Source organism: Nycticebus coucang, chromosome 9, assembly GCF_027406575.1.
Source record: "Nycticebus coucang isolate mNycCou1 chromosome 9, mNycCou1.pri, whole genome shotgun sequence".
In the NCBI taxonomy this organism is placed as follows: Eukaryota; Metazoa; Chordata; class Mammalia; order Primates; family Lorisidae; genus Nycticebus; species Nycticebus coucang.
In genome coordinates this window covers 63329013-63348924 of record NC_069788.1, presented here as the reverse complement: position 1 = coordinate 63348924, position 19912 = coordinate 63329013, and the positions used below count along the sequence as shown (strand labels likewise).

General features: G+C 41.6%; 1 protein-coding gene across 1 annotated transcript; it reads left to right on the top strand.

The window, feature by feature from the left end:
- Positions 1-1462: 1462 nt before the first annotated feature.
- On the top strand, positions 1463-19514 carry MYLIP (myosin regulatory light chain interacting protein). The gene is made up of 7 exons (XM_053602727.1): positions 1463-1810; positions 2967-3157; positions 13182-13367; positions 14383-14580; positions 15103-15267; positions 16233-16653; positions 17948-19514. Exons 1-7 carry the CDS (start codon positions 1724-1726, stop codon positions 18035-18037), a joined length of 1338 nt encoding a protein of 445 aa, XP_053458702.1. The 5' UTR covers positions 1463-1723; the 3' UTR covers positions 18038-19514.
- The last annotated feature ends 398 nt before the right edge of the window (positions 19515-19912 follow it).

Genomic DNA, 19912 nt, shown 5'->3' with positions numbered 1-19912 from the left:
TTCCTAAGACAAAAGACAGATGACCCACTCCTACAATCCCAGTGCTTTGGGAAGCCAAGACTGGAGGTTCACTTGAGGCCAGGAGTTTGGGGCTGCAGTGAGCTATGATCATGCTACTGCACTACCACCTGGGTGACAGACTGAAAAAATATGTAAGATTACATACAAGCGTCCCTCTGCAACACTGGGGGGTCAGGACTCGGACTATTTACAGTTTTACTCATAGTTGGCCTGAGTGAAGGACTGTGATAGGACCCTTCCAATTAGCTCTGTTCTACCCTTCCTACTTGATCAGAAACAAAAGAAAAAGAGTAGGAACAGGAGAAGTCACTAGCAAACAGTGCAAGACCTGACCTATAGCTCTCCTTATATACACCAGGCCATTCAAATGCTTTTATGAGCAGTATTATCTTCACTGTACTTCACAGCTATGCTAGGGGAAGGCATAGCAGACATGGAGGTCTCCATTTTACTGTTGATAAGACAACACCCAGGTTCAGAGAGATGAAGTCAGTTTTCCAAGGGTCTAAGGCTGAAGCCCACATCTTGCATTTCCTATAAAAACACGAAAGAGGTAGGCTAAGTAGTGTATTGGCAAATAAGGCAAGTAGTAAATGAGTAATTGTAGATCTTTCATTATTAATAGCTACTACTGGGCATATACCACCAATTAGGTCCTCAGATGAGCCCCCTACCTTTAAAGGGGATAACATCAGTTGATTGAGAGAGGGACAAGCAGGGTATGGTATTCAATGAATGTTTAAGAAATAAGACAAAACATGAAATAAAATTCATAATAAGACAAAACATGAAAATAAAATTCAAGCTGAGAGCGGGCCTAGTGCCCTAGTGTTTTGATTCAGCAGAGCGGATAAATATGAGCTCTTGGAGAGGGTTAACATAAGAACTACTAGACCAAGCCATCAGGCTTATTTGTCAACTGCGAAAACTTGTATATTCATATTTTGTTTTTTCAATGATGAAGTCTAAAATAAGCAACAAGTCTGCCTTCCAACAACTCACGGAGGCAAACCTCGCTGGATGCAGTTTTCTCTGGGCTACGGATTGCTCCTTTTCCTTTTTGCTTTCACCACCGAAATGCGTTATTGGAGTGACCCAAGGCTTCTGAAGAATAGCAGCAACGTGAAGGCTTTAAATCATCATAAACTCAAGCCTCGACAGAAAGGCGTCCCCGCCTGAAGCCTGAGGCTACTGCTCCCTCCCAGCGGCGTCGCCCAGCGAGCAGAGACAGCGGGTGTGCTCCGGGCCTCCCTCCTCACAGCACCTGGCGCCCGCAAGCTGCCACCTACCCAGGCCGCCGGGGGAACTCACCCGGAGCTGGGAGGTCTCGGCGGCGACCGTGCGGGGACCGCTATTGGCTAGTTTGGCGACGGAGGAGGGGCGGGAGCTCTGTGATTGGCGGGGCCCCAAGCCGAAAGGGGCGGGGCTGCTATATCAGAGAAGTCCCTGTCGCGGCGCAGGCAGTTGGGTTGCTGAAGTGCGGTGCTGCCGCGGAGCACAGGGGGAGCCAGCGGGCTACGGGCGAGGGGGTGGCGGGGACGCGAGCGGCGGCCGCGGGGCGCAAGGCAGGCGTCCGCAAAGCTGCAGCCTTCCGAGAGCCGGTCATCGTTGAGCCCCGGGCTTGGTGTCCGAGCTTTGCCGAAGCGGCAGCTCCCAGCGCACCAAAGAGGAGGAGACTGTGGCGGCAGTGGCGGCCCCAGCCATGCTGTGCTATGTGACGAGGCCGGACGCGGTGCTGATGGAGGTGGAGGTGGAGGCTAAAGCCAACGGCGAGGACTGCCTCAACCAGGTGAGGGCGAGGGGTTGGCGGGCGCCCCGGCCGTCCCCCGAGGCCGAGGGGCCTCGTAGCGGCGCCGGGACGCGCCACCTACCAGGGGCCGGGCGCGCTGCGGTAGCGGCAGCCGGGGAAGCGCACGCTAGGCGCCCAGAGCGCCCCCTGCTCCCCTCAGGCGTGGGTCGCGCGACCCCCTCCCTGACGTTCCCGGCGCGCGTGGGCGCCGCGGAGGACGCGCGCGCTGGGGGTCCCAGCGCTGGGGGCGCGGGCGCAGTCGGCAACTGCATCTGCTACCCAGCCCCCTAAACCGGCACTTTCCCGGAAAGAAGACTGTCCCAGCACACCTGCCCCAGGTGTGTGCGTGATGCTCGCCTGTTGGATCCCGGTGGCGCCTGGCGGCACCATCCGCGTCCCAGGGAGGGGTGGCTCCAAGCAGTCAGCTGGCCCCAGGCTTCCTTGGCAGACAAGCCGGGCTCTTGCCTCATGCTGCTGCTCAGACTGCTGCTCAGATGGACCATTTACCTGCATCTCCGGATTTGCGAGGGACGAGAGTACTGTGGGTTTGGGTCATCTCCTGCTCGGTTGTCTTTTAAGCATGTGCGTTTCCTTAGGAGTGCAGAAGAACGCTTCCAAATAATGCATAGTTGGGTATGGCAGACAGCAGTTTAATCGCAGTGAAACACTGTTCAAAAACCCTCCGATCCTCAGATGTTTGGAAAACCGCTTGTAAAGCTTAGCGAACACTTGTGGCGTGTTCCCTCAATGTGTGTGTTTTTGGAGTCCATATGGTTAAAATTGTCCAAATAATAAGCCGCCAGATCAGCTTGTGCAGATTGTGCTGGTGGAGGGAATTCCGGTGACTGGAATAAAAAAAAAAATACCCTGTAGTTCCCTCTCCTCGACCTTTTGGAAGGCTACTTTTGAGGACTCCTTTTTTCTTTACTGAATTGGTCATGCCCCAGATATTAAAGGAAGTACAAACCTCCATGCTAGAGCTCATGGTTTGGTATCAGTGGGGCCTTAGAACTTTGTTATTCAAGCTTGGATCCGGAATTGTTAACACCACAGAACTTTGTAAAAAGTATGCGGCAATCTTAGCCTCAGGAGGAGCCCTTGGGTCTGCTTGAACACGTACCATTTGCTCATCGGTGCTGCATTATTTTTGTTCTAGGTGTGCAGGCGATTGGGAATCATAGAAGTTGATTATTTTGGACTGCAGTTTACGGGTAGCAAAGGTGAAAGTTTATGGCTAAATCTAAGAAACCGGATCTCCCAGCAGATGGATGGGCTAGCCCCTTACCGGCTTAAACTCAGAGTGAAGTTCTTCGTGGAGCCTCATCTCATCTTACAGGAGCAGACTAGGTAAAGCAATGCTAAAATAAACCAGTGTCAAAGAGATTTTTGATTTCTTTACCTTCCCAGCCAGGTTCACAGGCAAATTTGTTTTGATACAGACTGAGTTCTATCATTACATGTTTTCTATGGCCCAGCCCTTTTGTTGAGGTGAAGAGGGAGCTGTGTTGTTGGCCTGGATGCATTTTCCAACTCTCAGTTTTTCTTGTCTTTGTAAACTTAATGGGAGAACAGGGCTGAGTTCTACAAACACTTGAGATGAGTGACATACCACAAAAAAAGGAAAAAATATCTTTTGACTTCCGGATAGCAGCATCTAATGTCCGATAGTAACCTCTGCCTCAGCAGTGTTACTATAGGTCATTGTAGACTGTTCTAACTGAAAGCAGGAAACAGTTCCTCTTGGGTTACTTAAACTTAGTCAACTTCTTCAGCCCAGTATCAGATTACAGTGTGTAGCAAAGAGCTCTGACTTCATGCCGGATTTTGAAAGTTTTTTAAGTTTCTTTACTTAATGAAAAAACTTCTGAGGCCACTGAAACTGAATTCCAACCTGTAGAAATATTACACATGATTGTTGAGCTTAGGTTGTTGAATTTATCTCTGTTGTAAAAAAAAACCACCAGCAGTAGTAGACAACTGAAGCATATGGTCTCATTTTTCAAACAAAATGTGTTTTCCTCTGGACTGACAGTAATACTTTTCACAAGGATTAGCCAAAACAGAAAAGTGGTATTTAATATTTGTTGCCGAAATGCAAGAAACTTCAGTCTTGTAGTGGTAATGTCAAAAATAAAAAAGGAAATGACTACTTTTAAAGACATGGCAAACTCTAGAGATAAGTTCCAATGTTTTTCCTAATCCTTTGGCATGGAAATTTGCCATGCATGTGAAAAATGTGATTCTGAAAATTGTGACTAATGATGAGTGAGCATTATCCTTTAAGAGCTTTTAATATTGTTCTTGTTTACCAAAAGACTGAGACAAACACAATTGGAAATACTATTCATTTAAATTTAAACTCTCCACTTTGTCTTATTATGGAGCTTTAGAAGTTCTCCAGAGCAAATGTTTGATTGTGTCTGATGAAAGCTGGTGTATTGAATGCTTAGTGCTCCTGAAAATATCTTGTAAAATATTCAAGTGATTGCATGCTTAAGAATGTTTTAGCTATCTGTATTAATCAGAATAGGCTTTTGGTTCCTTTTTTTGTTTGTTTGCTTAAAGCTTGTTTGTGAAAGCTCCTACTTTGCACTTCACTGTTACAGCTTGCAATCAAATAAGAGAAAAAATATAACATTGGAATTTTCATTGTGCAGTATTATTGTGATTTTCCTGTTATTTCAATACCTCTAAATGCAACAAGCCAATTTTGATGGCAGCAACTTATTTTTTTCAATCTGCAGAAGCTTGAAGGACCAAATACTTAACCTATGGCTGCACTGATAATAGCATGATACATTTATTTTATTAATATATTCAGACTTTGTAATTGACTACTGGAGGGTCTCTACCTGTGCTTTCCTGTAATTGGGTTAATAACTATTATCAAGTCCATTTTATTCATGCAAGAAATAGAGATATTTTATGAATTAGAACTTCTAAATTTCCTATCTTGGTTTTCCTTTATTGACTCAATTGACTTTGACTCTTGAGATTCCTGGCTAATAGAACTCAAAGAATGTGCATACCTAGTTCAACAAGGTAATTTTAATTGATTTTAATTTCTTTTTGAAATCATTTTGAAAAGGTAGTGTGAGCTTAATTTGACTTGCTTTTAATATATTTGTGAATTTTATTTCACTGGGGTTGGCTGAACTACAGAACTTTAACAAAATGCTGCCCAAGATTTATATAGGTTAATGTATCTATGAGGTTTATATAGATATGTAAGCTTTATATATTTAAAGCTATCATAATTAGAGAGATCTGTAAAATAGCATTTCTACTTTTTAATTAGGATATCAGAAGTTGTACCATATCCAATTTACAATTAGCATTGTTTTTATGCTCATGATAGTATAGAACAAAAAACCTTATTTTTCTTACTGTTATGTTAGCAAAACTGATAAACTTCTTTGATGTTTAATTATTTGTTATAAAATATTTACATAAAATGCCTTGAATATTCGATAAATCTGTTTATGTAGTAATTGACAATACAGTTATGAGAAGTGACTTTTTTACTCTCTTCTAAGCTGTGAGGATGCATGTAGTATACTGAAAACTCCTAGATAGTTTATTAATAGTGCTGAAATATCCTGGCAGAATTGTCCTCTGTGGACAATCAAAGTAGTCTGCTCACAGTAGCGGTGGCCTAACTGAGGGCATTAACATGCTAGTTCCTGTCAAATTAGGGAGGCCACTGTGAGAATGATGGGCAAGAAAGGCTATTTGTCACAGGAGAGCACCAGGGACCAGGCAGAAGCCCTGCTTGTAGGTACGTCTAGCTCTGCCACCACCGAGCAGCTAATCAGACTTCTAAGAGTGAGCCCAGGAAGAGATTGTGTCTAAATTCCTCTTAGCAATAACTTACTTTTCTTTGTTTCTGTTTCCTGTTTTTATTATTTTCTTTAATGTTTTCCTGAATACATTTTTCTGAAGACAGAAAAAAACATCAAGTTTCTACTTAGAGCTCTGATTTGGCCTAATTTTAAATTTGATACTTCTATCCAGATTATGTTTTACTCTTGAATAGAGACCTCAAAAGTAAAAGAGTCTTGTTCAAATTCAGCTGGCACATTCCATAGTTGGAGACAGCAGGTATTTTAGGCAGATGTTTGCCATGCTGTGGATTAAAATGAAAAATGAGACAAATTAATGTATTCTGGAAATAGATCTGAAATAATAATCATCTTGAAAATTCTTGCCTTTCAAAGGCTTTCAGTTATTCGTAGCAATTCAGATTAGATTTTGTCAACATTTTCAAAACCAGAGATTAGGGAAGTATATGCTTCATCTTCCCAGTGGTAATTATACCATCCACTGCCAATAAAATCTTTGTATTTCTTCTGAATTGGCCACATTTTAGCAGACTCTGTAATCTTCACTAGGGGCAATCTTGCTTAGTTAAGGCTCACCACCACCTGAATTCTCTCCCAGAAAACAACCCCAGCACAGGAGATCCACTTGTTCTGGAGTAAGTGTTCATAGAAATGCTGTAATCTTGGACATAAAATTCCACAAGGACCTCAGCGATGCAAGCAGCTATGAGTTTGACTCATCCCTTGTTAATTCCCTCCTGCCTTTCTGACTTCAGCTCCATCATCACTCCTCAAGAAAACTTTCTCTAGCCCCACCTCAAGACTGAACTCTCCCAAGACATTGTGTATCTTTCCTTTATAGCATTTAATGAGCTTATAATAGCACATGTACTTAAGTGACAATTTGTTTATTATCAGTCACTCTGATAATCTAAATTCCATTAAACAGAAAACTGATCCACGTTATATCCCCAGAGTCTAACGAGTGCCTGTTGCATAAGTACTTGTCAAATCAATGAGTTAAGAACTTGGAAATAAATAAAAATGGGGTTAACTGGTACTGATCATATCAGTTTACATATGGATATTGAAATGTTTTTCAGTTTGCTCCTATATAGAAGAGTTGAGAGTATCTAAAAGAAATGTCACCATTAGAAAATGTTTTGTAGTGACATTTTCTCTTAGGACTTGCTTAGTGTTTGGCCTTTTTATCTTAGTCTGTGTTGCTATAAAGGAGTACCTGAGGCTGGATCATTTATACAGTAAAAAGGCTTATTTGGCTCACAATTCTGGTCACTGAAAAAGTTCAAGACCTGAACACATCCCATTAGGCTCCACCTCCAACATCAAACACTGGGATCAAATTTCAGCATGAGGGTTTTTTGGACAGACGTCCAAACCACAGCAGCGCACATTTGCTTCCTTTCTTACCCTCTCTCCATTGCATCCCAGCCCATGTGTTTGCTATGCCTGTTCTTAACTCAAAGTTACAGCATTGCTTTAACCAAATTCAACCAATTTATAGTCCTTATTAATGTAATTATAACCTGTTTTCCAACAAAAGTCACTTAGACTGGTGGAAATCTAGGAAAGATGGCATCATTGAAATCCCCCAGCAAATGCCACATGCAAACTGTAGGCAGATATGAGGTGGTAATTTCTTTCTTTCTTTTTTTGTTGTTGTTGTTGTTGTTGTTTGAGACAAAGTTTCTCTCCACCCTAGCTAGAGAATGCCATGGCCCTAGTCTAACTCAGAAACCTCAAACTCCTGGTCTCAAGCAATCCTCCTGCCTCAGCCTTCTGAGTAATAACTGGAACTACCGAGGCAGATGCCGCCATGCATGGCTAATTTTTCTATTTTTAGCAGAGATTGGGTGTCTCTTCGCTCAGGCTGGCCTGAAACTCCTGAACTTAAGAGATCTTCCTGCCTCAGCCTCCCAGAGTGCTAGGATTTCAGGCATGCATCAAGCTGGGCCTCTCCAGTACCTGTGAATTATGTTTAAAGTCTTTGAAAACTTTGCCAGCATTGGTAAAAATTGTTTGCATAATTTACCTTTATATGAGTCAGGGTAGGTAGGTTAGTTCTGTACAATGCTGTGCATATATCTTAATTATACTATTTAGTGAGTTTTGTCAAATGGATATTTTTGCTTAAACAAAACCCCTATCAAGATTTAGAGCATTACGATCACTCCAGAAAGTTCCCACCTGCCCTTTTGCAGTACTCCCTACCCTTTCCCACCTCTATCACCCCAGAACCACCACAGGTTAGTGAGTTACGCCTGCTCAACTTGTTATATATGGAACCATACAGTGTCTACCCTTTTATTTACAGCATATATACATCCTAAATTTTTTGAAATCCATTCATATTTCATATATCAGTGATTTGCACCTTTTTATTGTTAGGTGGTATTCAAGCAAATGGATATACTGCTGTTTGCTTTTCCATACTGTTATTGATGAACACCTGTTTTCCAGCTCTTATGAATAAAGCTGCTGTGAACATTCTGGGACAGGTGTGTTTGGTTTTTTGTAGGCACATGTTTCCATTTCTCTTGAGCAAACAAATACCTAAGAATGAACGAGTTGGGTCATAGAGTAAGTCAACAACTGCCAGACCTTTTCCTAAAGCAATGACATTCTTCCATATTCCTATGAAGAATGGCAGAGTTCGGTTCCTCCACAGCCTTGCCAGCCTTCTGGTGGGCATACAGTAGTAGAGTGTTGTGTTTTTAATTCACATTTCTCTGATAAGTAATAATGTTAAACACTTTTTCATGTGCTTATTTCGCCTTTCATGTCTTCTTTTGTTGAAGTATCCAGGTCATTTACCCATTGTTGTTGAGTTGTTTGCCTTTGAGTTATACAACTTCTTTATATATACCCAAGATACAGTCCTTTGTCAGATATGTTTTGTAAACTTATTTCCTTCTGTGACTTGTCTGTTTTCCTGATGCCCTTTTAATTTGGGGGAAGTCTAATTTATCCATGTTTTTTCTTGTTTATGCTGACCATATCCTGAGAAACCTTTGCTACCCCCAAGTCATGCAGATACTCTCTTGTGTTTAGGTTTTTTAAAGCATTATGGCTGTAGCTTTTTAATTTGGTCCTGTGAGCCATCTTGAACTGATTATTGTTTTGCTGGAATTTAAGACAGGAGATAGAAAACTCTTAGCAATTCTGTTTTGATTTGATAGTTTTAAAATATAACTTGTCAGTAAGAGTTTGGTTCATAATACACTGATGTGGTCAAGTGACTCATTGGGCTGAGGCAGGCTTACTGTGGATCCCAGGGGGTCTGAGTCTGAGGAGGTGGTGATGAACCAGACATTACTGTCATTGGCCAGGGTCAGTCCTGCCATTTGGGAGAAATACAGTTTAATGATTGGTAACTGAGAGTTTTTAAAAATAGCTACTAAGCCATTATTTAAAGTTCTAAGGTATATAAATTTTGAGTGTAACAGTGAATCTGGACATGGTTGTTTTATAACTATCATAGAAAGTTCTTCACACTGGTGTAGCTGGTGAGATAACTGGAGGGCAGTAGCTGAGAGGAGCCAGCAGGAGCCAGCAGGAGCAGATCCGCAGCTCCCCAGTGTTTGCATGAAGTTCTGCTCTGATTGCTACCTGATCACTTCATGAGACAAGCCAGTGTTCAGAGCAGAGTTCTCTGATTACAGCTCTTAAAGGATAAATGATCCAACTTCATTCCTTCATGCTGTAAGAAGGAATTAATATTTAAAAGAAAAAATTTGAAGTACTTTGAAACAAAAATATATTAAGTATATGTGATTTTTTTTTTAAAATTGAAATTTGGCATATCCTTATTTACCTCGTTTTTTTCATCTTCCATGATGCTATAATAAGTGTTCATTCTTTTGTACTCATGAAGCCAGACATGAATTAGAATGTTGGGCCCCAGAATGTGATCTATACGTTTTCCTAGTAACTGGGTAAAACTTAAAGAAAACTCATGTACTTCCAGGTGTAACATAAAGAACGTTTAGAAAATGCAGTTTGAGTTTATGCCCATAGGGTATATTCTCAGATATTCGCTTAAGACAAAGAAAATAGTTTTTTTCAAAAGGCTTTCTTTCTGTTTGTGATTCTAGCATGTAGCCTATATTGGATTAGAACAAGTCATCCACCTCTGATCTTTAGTAGAAAAGAATTCACTGCAGGCACAATTTCTTTGACTACATCTGCTTGTTTTTATATTATTGGTAACCTTTTTACCCACATTACCAAAAAAGGGGGACAAAACCCAGGAGCCAGACAGAGTCCAGATAGTTAGAGGAGAAAATCATAGAAAATACTTGATTCAAAACGACCCATCAGTACTGAGCCATCACTGAATACTTTTTTGGAAGGGTATCTCTGAATTCTGCCACTCCTTCTGGGAAAGAGCATTAGAGTTCCCTGATAGCTCATCACTGCTGGAGCCCTTTGCTACCATGCAGCACTGTGCTGCTCTCCTGGGGAGCATATACCTGTCACCCCAAAGCCAGTGGGTGGCTGGAGTTATTTTGATATAAGATATGTCCTTTGCCTCTAAAAGTATGTAAGTTCCATCTAAAAAGGAACTATGAGACATGTTCACCCTATAACCCCAACTTAAGTCCTGGGGACAGAGGAGATGCAAGACAAATATTTGTTGACTTGAAATGAAAAGATTACTTTATAGCCATGAATCTTCAGGTGTAGGGAAGGCCTATCAGAAAGTTTAGGTTAACAGGAGGAGGAGGAGTTTTCATGCTTGCTGGGTACTATCTGCAGTTCTGCCTAGAAGATGAGTTATATAGAAAAGGCCCTTTGTTGCCCCTGAGATGCACACACTTGACCTTTTTGTTTTGTTTTGTTTTGTTTTCTTAGAGACAGTCTCACTTTGTCGCAGTAGAGTGCTGTGGCATCACAGGTCACAGCAACCTCCAGCTCTTGGGCTTAGGTGATTCTCTTGCCTCAACCTCCTGAGTAGCTGGGACTACAGGCGCCTGCCACAACGCCCGGCTATTTTTTGTTGTTGTTGCAGTTTGACCCGGGCCAGGTTTGAACCCGCCACCCTCGGTATATGGGGCCGGCACCCTACTCACTGAGCCACAGGCGCCGCCCTTTTTTAAATTCTGACCCACATGCTGAGAAAGGATCAGCTTTACTCTCAGACTGCTGACCACCTGTTTACATTTTGTTACGGCTTCTTTGCCTTTGATTTTGGCAGCTGTCTCTCCAGAAGTAGGCATGAATAGTTTGGGGAAAAAATTAAATCAATTTCAAAATTCTTCTTTTGCAGGCTGTAGTACTTATTACTGTTTAATAAAGCAGGAATTAGTCTCTAACTTTATACTTGGAAAGTAAGTTCAAAGGCACTTTTGTATCAGCAGTAATTAAATTGAGAAGATTTATTCTGTGGAGATATTCTTAAAAGCAGCACGTGATTTTTTTTTTTTTTAACATAAGCATAGATTCAGATTTTAGTTTCCTAATAGCACACCCCCAATTGAGTACCGAGACAGAGGCATGTTCACCAAGATGAACTTTACCCAGTGGTCATCTACAAAGCCTTGAGGCCTAGCACAGTGTTGTGACACTAAAGCTTTCTGAGAATGCAAGATCTGGGTCCTCAGATAGCTTATTTTAAAACAAGTTATTTTTGTGGTGATTTCTTTGCCCCAGTGGGGGCTCCCTTCTCAGTTTAGCAGTATGTCAGAAATACTTTAAAGACTAGCAGATGTTTGGGTTAATAAAAACCATGTTTATCTTCTTTCGGGCTATTATGCATTCTTGCTGTGATTTCTTTATAGGACCTTTGAATAAAGTAAAAACTACAGAATTTGGCAGAGTATGATCATTTTAAATATTTTTTTGTCATTATAAAAGGCACAAAACATTGAACTTAAACATTTCTTAGTGAAAATAAGATTAATGGCTCTTGTCAGCCTGACATTTTGAGATTCTCAAAGTAGCCCTTCCTTATATTTGGAGCCGCCTTTTCTCCTCCCTTTTCTTACCTGGCTCGTGTTAGTCCCACTGCCTGCCTGGAATGTCAGAGGTAAGTATCGTGTATAAATAAAACAAGTGTTGAGGAGCGAGGAACTGAGCTTTTAGGTAGTGTTCAGAGCACTACCAATGTTCATAATTCATTTGTTAATGGAAGGAATATTGTGGCAGGTAAACATACTTAGAGGCTATCAAAGGAAGGTTAAAACTTCACATTTGTAAGAGGCATTATAACCTAAGCCAGTCTATCTTTGGTTGTTTAGATACCCTCTTAGAGTTCAGGGCAATGCAAATAATATCTGAACTTAAGAGTTTCTAAGTAGGACATACCTTTTCATAAATGTAGAATATAGTATTGTACCCAATTAAGATAGACTAAAACAGAATGAAACTAAGGTTGGAGTTTAATTGCAGGTAATATGTAGTTTCAGGTACATTGATAGAGCTCTAATGTTCAAGGCACTCAGGAAGTCAGTTTACATATTGGTTATACACGTTCTTGTGTCAAATACTATAATGGAGAGATAGATGGTTTGCATCTGATATGATACAAAAGTCATCCAAAGATATGGCTGTCAGGGCAGAGGGAGCAGCAAGACCAGAGACACAGGGGCATGAACGTGTTTCCTGGGTTTTCCAGAGAGAGGAATTGTCCCTTCTCTGGAGCACAGCAGCTGGGGGAAAGACAGGCGACATGGCTGGAAAGCTGGAGCCAGACGGTGGAGAGCCCTCAGTTCCATGCTAACATGCCTCCTTGGCAAACTGTGTGTCCCTGGAAGGATTTCGAGCAGAGAAATGACAAGTTTATCCTAGAAGCAAGCAGCTTGGAAGGTGGGCTGCCAGCCTAGAGTTTGGAGAAAGAGCAGCTGGGAGGATGGTGTAAATTCTTCCTGCAAGTAGTACCAAGAAGGTACAAACAGGAAGGATCAAACTGGATTTAGAGAGTTTTCAGAGATAAGAAAGCAGGTGGGAATAGGAGGAAGAGTCAAAAGCGAGTCTGTGGTTTCTACTGGAAGAAAAAGTGGGTTTGGGAGGGAAGACAGTGAGTTTGGTTTTGGATGCACTGAAATTGAGGTGCTAAAGAACATCCAGGTGGGGAAGTCTGTTAAGAGGTTGGGTGTTTGAATGTGACTCTTTTTGGAGAGAAGCTGGGGCTGAGACTAGAGATGTGGGGTCATTTGAATAGAGGTGAGGATCTTGCCTTTCTTATGGTATTCTTTGTCAAGATGAGGTTTTTTCTGATTAAGATAATTTCTTTTAAAACATAATTGTGCAGAAACTTTGTATATAATTATTTTATATTTTGTACCTTTATGTTACTTCTTAATTTGTGTTGTTTGGGTTACAGTTTTTATTCCAGAGAAACTAAGTCCCTGTTTTTATTTTGTCTTAATACTAATGATAAAAGTGTGTTCTTTCGTTAAGCATTTTCAGTGTGACTTTTTAAAATGCCTTTTTTTTTTTTCTTAACAGTGATTGTGAAATTGCTCAGTAAGTTGAGTTTGATACTTGGTTATCCCCACACATAACCTCCTTTTCACATTGCTTTGCAGGCATATCTTTTTCTTGCACATCAAGGAGGCCCTCTTGGCAGGCCACCTCCTGTGTTCCCCAGAGCAGGCAGTGGAACTCAGCGCCCTCCTTGCCCAGACCAAGTTTGGAGACTACAACCAGAACACTGCCAAGTATAACTACGAGGAGCTGTGTGCCAAGGAGCTCTCCAGCTCTACTTTGAACAGGTGAGGCTGTGGGCAAGGCTACTGTTTATGTTCCTAGAACTATCTAATATATAAATATTTCCAGAAGAAAATGAATCTGTAATATGTACAGGAAATTTGTGAGGTTAAAACTGAGCATTCCCCAGTTTAACTAGTTATTTTCAAAAGATTAATTAACCTTTTGTTTGAGAAACTTAATTAACATGAAACAATCCATACAAATAGATGCCCATATGAGATGCTATATAGTAAGAATCTTAAAAAAAAGTGACCTTTTAAGAATACAGTCTGTCATGTATATTGATGTTTTCTTCATCCCAGGAAGAATTAAACTATGGCTAACATAGGCATTTTCATCATCTATCCCACATAATGTCACCCTGAAACTTGGGGGCTTAAAGCAACAAACACTGACTCACGGTTCTGTGGGTCAGGAATCTGGCTGTGACTTAGCTGGGTCCTCAGACTCCTGAGGCTGCAGTCAAGCTATTGGTGGAGCTCAATCTCATCTGAAGCTTCCACTGAGGGCAGATCCACTTCCAGGCTGACATGTGTGGTCCGTTGGCCAGCCTGTATCCTGGCCAGGTGGGCTTTAGGCAAGGCTGTTTTATGACACTGTAGCTGGCTTCCCCTAGGGTGAGTGATACAAGTTAGAGCAAAATAGAAATCATGTCTTTTCATAATTTAATCTCGAAGTGAAAATTTCTCAGAAGAAATTCATGTTTCTTATGAACATGAATTTCTGTGTTCATAAGAAAAATGAACATAGAAATTTTTCTTACATATATTTTTAGAGATTTTCCATAATTCTTCCAATTCATCTCCATCAAAGTTTTTTTCTACTGAATATTTAATAGTCAAGGTCCTGAACAGTGTCTTAGAATTATTTTAAGGTAAGTTTGCTAAATAAATGAAACATCAATCATATAATAGTTTTAAGTTCTTATGATTCATAAATGATAGTCTCTGTATAATTTGCCAGGGAAAATTATATGTTAATCTCTGTACTATTCTCTGTCCTTTTGGTGTCCTACAGCATTGTTGCAAAGCATAAGGAGCTGGAGGGGACCAGCCAGGCTTCGGTTGAATACCAGGTCCTGCAAATTGTGTCCGCAATGGAAAACTACGGCATTGAGTGGCACTCGGTGAGGGACAGCGAAGGGCAGAAGCTCCTCATTGGGGTTGGACCCGAAGGAATCTCAATTTGTAAAGATGACTTTAGCCCAATTAACAGGTAAGCCAGGTCTTATATATATATATATATACTAAAAAAAGTAAGACCATATATTTTATATATATATACATATATGTAATCTATAGCTCTCAACATGAAAATAGAAAAGAGAGAGGGATTTACTAGCCAGTCATCTCTTAAGAGTAAAAAGTTTCATTTTGGTATGTATATTAATTTATTCAGGTCTTAATAACCATTTAATTATTTATTAAATGCTAAATCAAAGCTTATCATGAAACAGAGTTAATAGTTTTCAAATAACTCATTCATGGTCATAAAAACCTCATTTTTACCTCTATGAGGACAAACATCCTCCCAGCCCACCCCCAAACTTCCCTCCACTTATACACAACAGGTTTTCAATGTGCCTTTGTCACTAGGGAGCAGCATGGTGATGTGATAGCCCCAGATGAGCAGTCTGGTTTTTCTGCTGGGTCCTGAGCAAGCGGGACCCTAAAAGGCACAGACAATGTGACGAGTCGCTCCTTGGGGAGTGCTCACGTTTCTCTTCCCGTCTCTTAGGATAGCATATCCTGTGGTGCAGATGGCCACGCAGTCAGGAAAGAATGTGTACTTGACGGTCACCAAGGAGTCTGGGAACAGCATCGTGCTCTTGTTTAAAATGATCAGCACCAGGGCAGCCAGCGGCCTCTACCGAGCGATAACTGAGACACACGCTTTCTACAGGCACGTGTCGCGTGGACGGTAAACCTGCATCACAGCGCGGAGATTGTTAGGTGACAACCAGGGTTCTGCAGTTTCTTACATTGTTGTGTTAGTGAGTCTGGTACAGAATATAAGCAACGGCTGCTTCTGAGCATCTGTCTGTGCGGTGACCCTGCTTCAGAACATGTGTGTGTGGGCTGCACACACGCCTGCTTACCTCTGACCTTACTTCCTTGTATGACTTCTCCGCGAGACAACTCGGCCTGGCCGGCTGTCGCCTGCTGCTTTGCCCCTTTCCAGCAGGAGGACACAGGTTGTCTTTTCTTTCTGGGAGAGCTGCTATCCTGAATCCTCACCACATATGTAGGGATCTTTTTTTTTTTTTTTTAATTTGGCCGGGGCTGGGTTTGAACCCACCACCTCCGGCATATGGGACCGGCGCCCTACCCGCTGAGCCACAGGCACCGCCCAATATGTAGGGATCTTTTAATAGCACTACCAATCCCCTCACTTCAGAGGGTACTTTAAAGCCAAGTTGTTATTAGACTCCAGTTTTTGAAAATTTAAAGCCGAGAAATTTCATTGGTAGGCAGCTTACCACTTTTTTCTATTAAAATAGACACACAAATTGTGAATAGAATGGAAAATTTTGTAGACATTTTTAAGATAGAAGCCAAAACATCAAAGAAAAATGTGCTCTTTCTTCTTAAGCTGCTTTGGACTGTAGCTCGCTTCCCGGAGGAGGAAGTATGTTCACTGTCTTCTGTACTTAGGGCTGCTATATCAGAGCTGCTTTGGAGATGTTTGGGAAACACTGAAGTGGAAGCGTTGAGATATTTAACACAAAACTGGAAGAACTTAATTCCACACATGCAAAGAGCACTATCACATGTCTGCTGACATGACTGTTCTCTCTGATAGCAGTGAATTTCGGAGCTGCCCAGGCACTTTGGTGTTAAAGTAGATGTTCGATCTTTGCCTTGCAGATGTGACACAGTGACCAGTGCTGTCATGATGCAGTATAGTCGCGACTTGAAGGGCCATTTGGCGTCTCTATTTCTGAATGAAAATATTAACCTTGGCAAGAAGTATGTCTTCGATATTAAAAGAACATCAAAGGAGGTATACGATCACGCCAGGAGGGCGCTGTACAATGCCGGTGTTGTGGACCTTGTTTCCAGAAGCAACCAGAGCCCACCAACCTCGCCCCTGAAGTCCTCAGATAGGAGCATGAACTGCAGCAGCTGTGAGGGGCTCAGCTGCCAGCAGACCAGGGCGCTGCAGGAGAAGCTGCGCAAGCTGAAGGAGGCCATGCTGTGCATGGTGTGCTGCGAGGAGGAGATCAACTCCACCTTCTGCCCCTGCGGCCACACTGTGTGCTGCGAGAGCTGCGCTGCCCAGCTGCAGGTAGGGCGCCGGGGCCCCTTTGGCTGCAGAGAATGGTTATTTGGTGACTTAAAAGGGCATTGTCCTTTGGAAGCATAATGGATTAGCATACTGTTATATATTCAATAAATAGCATAATTACTCAAAATCATCGTTGTTTTTTTTTTTTTTCAAGTTGTGGAACCGAGGCTCAGATTCATGAGGTAACACATCCAGTTAGTAAGACCAGAGACTAGAATCCAGACCCCCCAAGACCTGGCCCAGGGCTGCCACTTTCATTTTATGTCACTTAGGATGGTCTTTATTACCTCTTTAAAATATTTTGAAAGAATACTTACTTTTACTTCAGTTAACTTTCAGTTATCCATGGAGCGTTGCTTAATGTGTGCTGTTTTGTGATTAATTTCCTTTTATTACTGTATATGTCTGAAGGGAATAGGGATTGTCTGTTACTTATTAGGAAGTTGAACTAATTTTAATATAAAAATAAAACAAAAATAATGTATTGGTTTTTTCCTTACATTCTTTTTGCGTGAAGAGGAACTTTACATTTGCACTTACAGTAATTTTTTAATTTGATTGCATTTCAGGAGTGTTTGCTAAATGTCATTTTGGTTGTATGTAAAACTAGCCTTAAGCATGATAGCACTTAGGTCCTCAGAAACTGCTACTTTCAGAGCTCCTTTTCAGGCTAGATAATGATCTCACAGGACACCCATGTCCTTCTTAAGAGTGGACCATGCAACCACTATGGGTTATTTCCCCAGGAACAGTCAAGGCTTGCCTTTCTCTGCCCACACACTCTCACCCTGATGCCGGAGTCTCCCCTGAGGGCTGACAGAGGGCACGTGCTTGCTGAGAGGCCAGCCGGGAATGCAGAGCTGTTGCCTGTGGCTAGGAACAGAACTATGCTCCCTGGCCCTGTGGGCAGCAGCGCGATTAATGTTGTCCTGTCAGCTGAGCCAAGGACACACAATTTCTGGCATTACTGCCTGAAATGTTATCTTGTGCTCATGCAGGGACACAGGCTGCACAGAAACAAGTCTCTGGAATTGCTCCACTCAGTGCGCCTTGTTGAGATGCACAACCTACTTAATTTCCTTCAGTTTATAACGTTTCATAGTATTTATTTTTAAGCCCTTGTAAAGTATAAACTTTCAAACTCATGGGAACGCAAAGCTCTCTACCAGTTGGAAGCTAGGAGTCATTTTGATCACAACTTACCTAGGAGGCTGAATGCAGAAGGGACTGAGGTGAGCCCAGAGACCCAGGCCTTCCGAGGCTTTTATTCTAACTGTTGGCTTCTCTCTTCCAGTCGTGTCCAGTCTGCAGGTCACACGTGGAGCATGTCCAGCACGTCTATCTGCCGACTCACACCAGTCTTCTGAATCTAACTGTAATCTAGTCTGTTGTGCATTTATTGGACTTCTGTGTTTCCATGAACTGCACTATTATAAACTATACAAATGATCAGATCATGGAGAAGGTAATTACTTCAATACCCATCTGCCATGCAGCATTTGGAAAAAAAACAAAAAGAAGAAGGAGATAAGAACACAGCTGCTCCTCACTGCAAAAACATACCCATGTGTAGAATCAACGCCATTAGTGGGCCTGGAAAGAGCTCCGGGACACACACACATTCCTGGGACCTTCATTTTTTTTTTATGATCAAGTAAAGGAATAGGTAAAATCTTCAATGTCAGTTAAGTGGCAAGAAAGTTGGGTACCTTTTAGGAAATGATGTTGTTAAGTCTCCTTAATGAATCCCAAGGTAAATTTCCTACCTGCAGCAGATTTTGTAACAATTAGTTTTAAGAATTTACCTGGTTCATTTTGTATAGTCATGGAGCTCTGAGCATTTTTAATAGGAAAATTTTTCTTAAAGAGTTGTTTTGTCGTTTCTGGTTATAAAATGTGTTCAAGAATGATTGGAAGGGTAACAGATTCAAAATTCAATTCTGTGACTTTTTAAAAGTTGACAATAATGTTGTCAGATTTAAACCCGTCTGGCTAGGAGAAAGCAGATCACTCAGTGTGGGTGGCTTCCTGGTTTTTTGCTCCCTCCATCCCACACCCAAAGCCTTTCAATTACAAAATGCTAACAATTTGGTTATAAGATTTCTGTGGAGTAGTGAAGCACTCCTCGGGATCCTTGAGTTAGTAGAATAAGATATTTCAGACTGAGAAGGGCGAGCATTCTCCTTGGGAAGGGCAAGCAGAGCTCACCGAGGGATGAAGCCTCACGTGTGTCAATGAGAGTGTTTGTCATTTCTCTCAAGCACTCGACTCCAGCCTCACTCATCCATGTCGCTTTGCTTGAACTGTCCAACCTTTCATAGCCTTATCGTACGTATCTAGATGTTGTATCCCTTTTGTGTCTGCTTTTTTTGTGTGTTTCTTTAAATCAATGCTTAGGTATTAACTTTGGATTGTCCCCTCTGTGTGTTTCAGAGGGGTTTTGGTTCTGTTTGTTTTGGTATTCTTAAAACATGTTTTCCACTCCCACTTGGGCATTTTGGAAGCTGGTCAGCTGGCAGGTTTTCTGGGATGTCAGGGAACCTAGATGACCTTCTCGGGTGCAATACTAGCTAAGGTAAAGCTAGAAACCTACACTGTCACTTTACTGAGATTTCTGAGTATACTTTTCATATTGCCTTAATGTAGCAGTAATGTGTTTATGCATTTGTTTCTTTGCACAGACATTTTGTCAGATATTAAAACTCTACTTTTTTATGGCACATATTAGCATATAAGCCTTTATTCCAAGAGGTATTTATTTTTTCACTTGTAAAAAAATAATGTTTCCACATAAAGAACTCTGTTATATCCTAAAGGACTTCTGTCTTTTATATTCAGGATAATAAAGACTTTAAAGCAAATACGGACGTTTATATTGTCAAAAATTATTGTCATTTAAGCCAATTTTATTCATTTAAATGAAACAAGCAAGGATAACATCACGGTTGATATCTAGTTTGGTCTTATGGAAAATTTGGAAATGTTTAGGATATTGTCTCTAATTGAGATCATTTCACCCAGTTATTTTCTATGTTTTCAGGTTATAGGATTGGAATATAGGGAGAAGGGGGGTGGTATACATAAGCAGATGAAAAGTAAAAATCAGGAAAAGGACTGGAAGGTGTTGGAGAAGGAAGGGAATGCCAAACTTGGAAGTTAACAATTAAAAAACCGAGTGCATGCTGCTGTTGTGCTGCCTGGCCAGGACAGGTGGGTTCCACCGTGAGGGTCCCAGGCCACACAGCCCAGGACGGTGTCC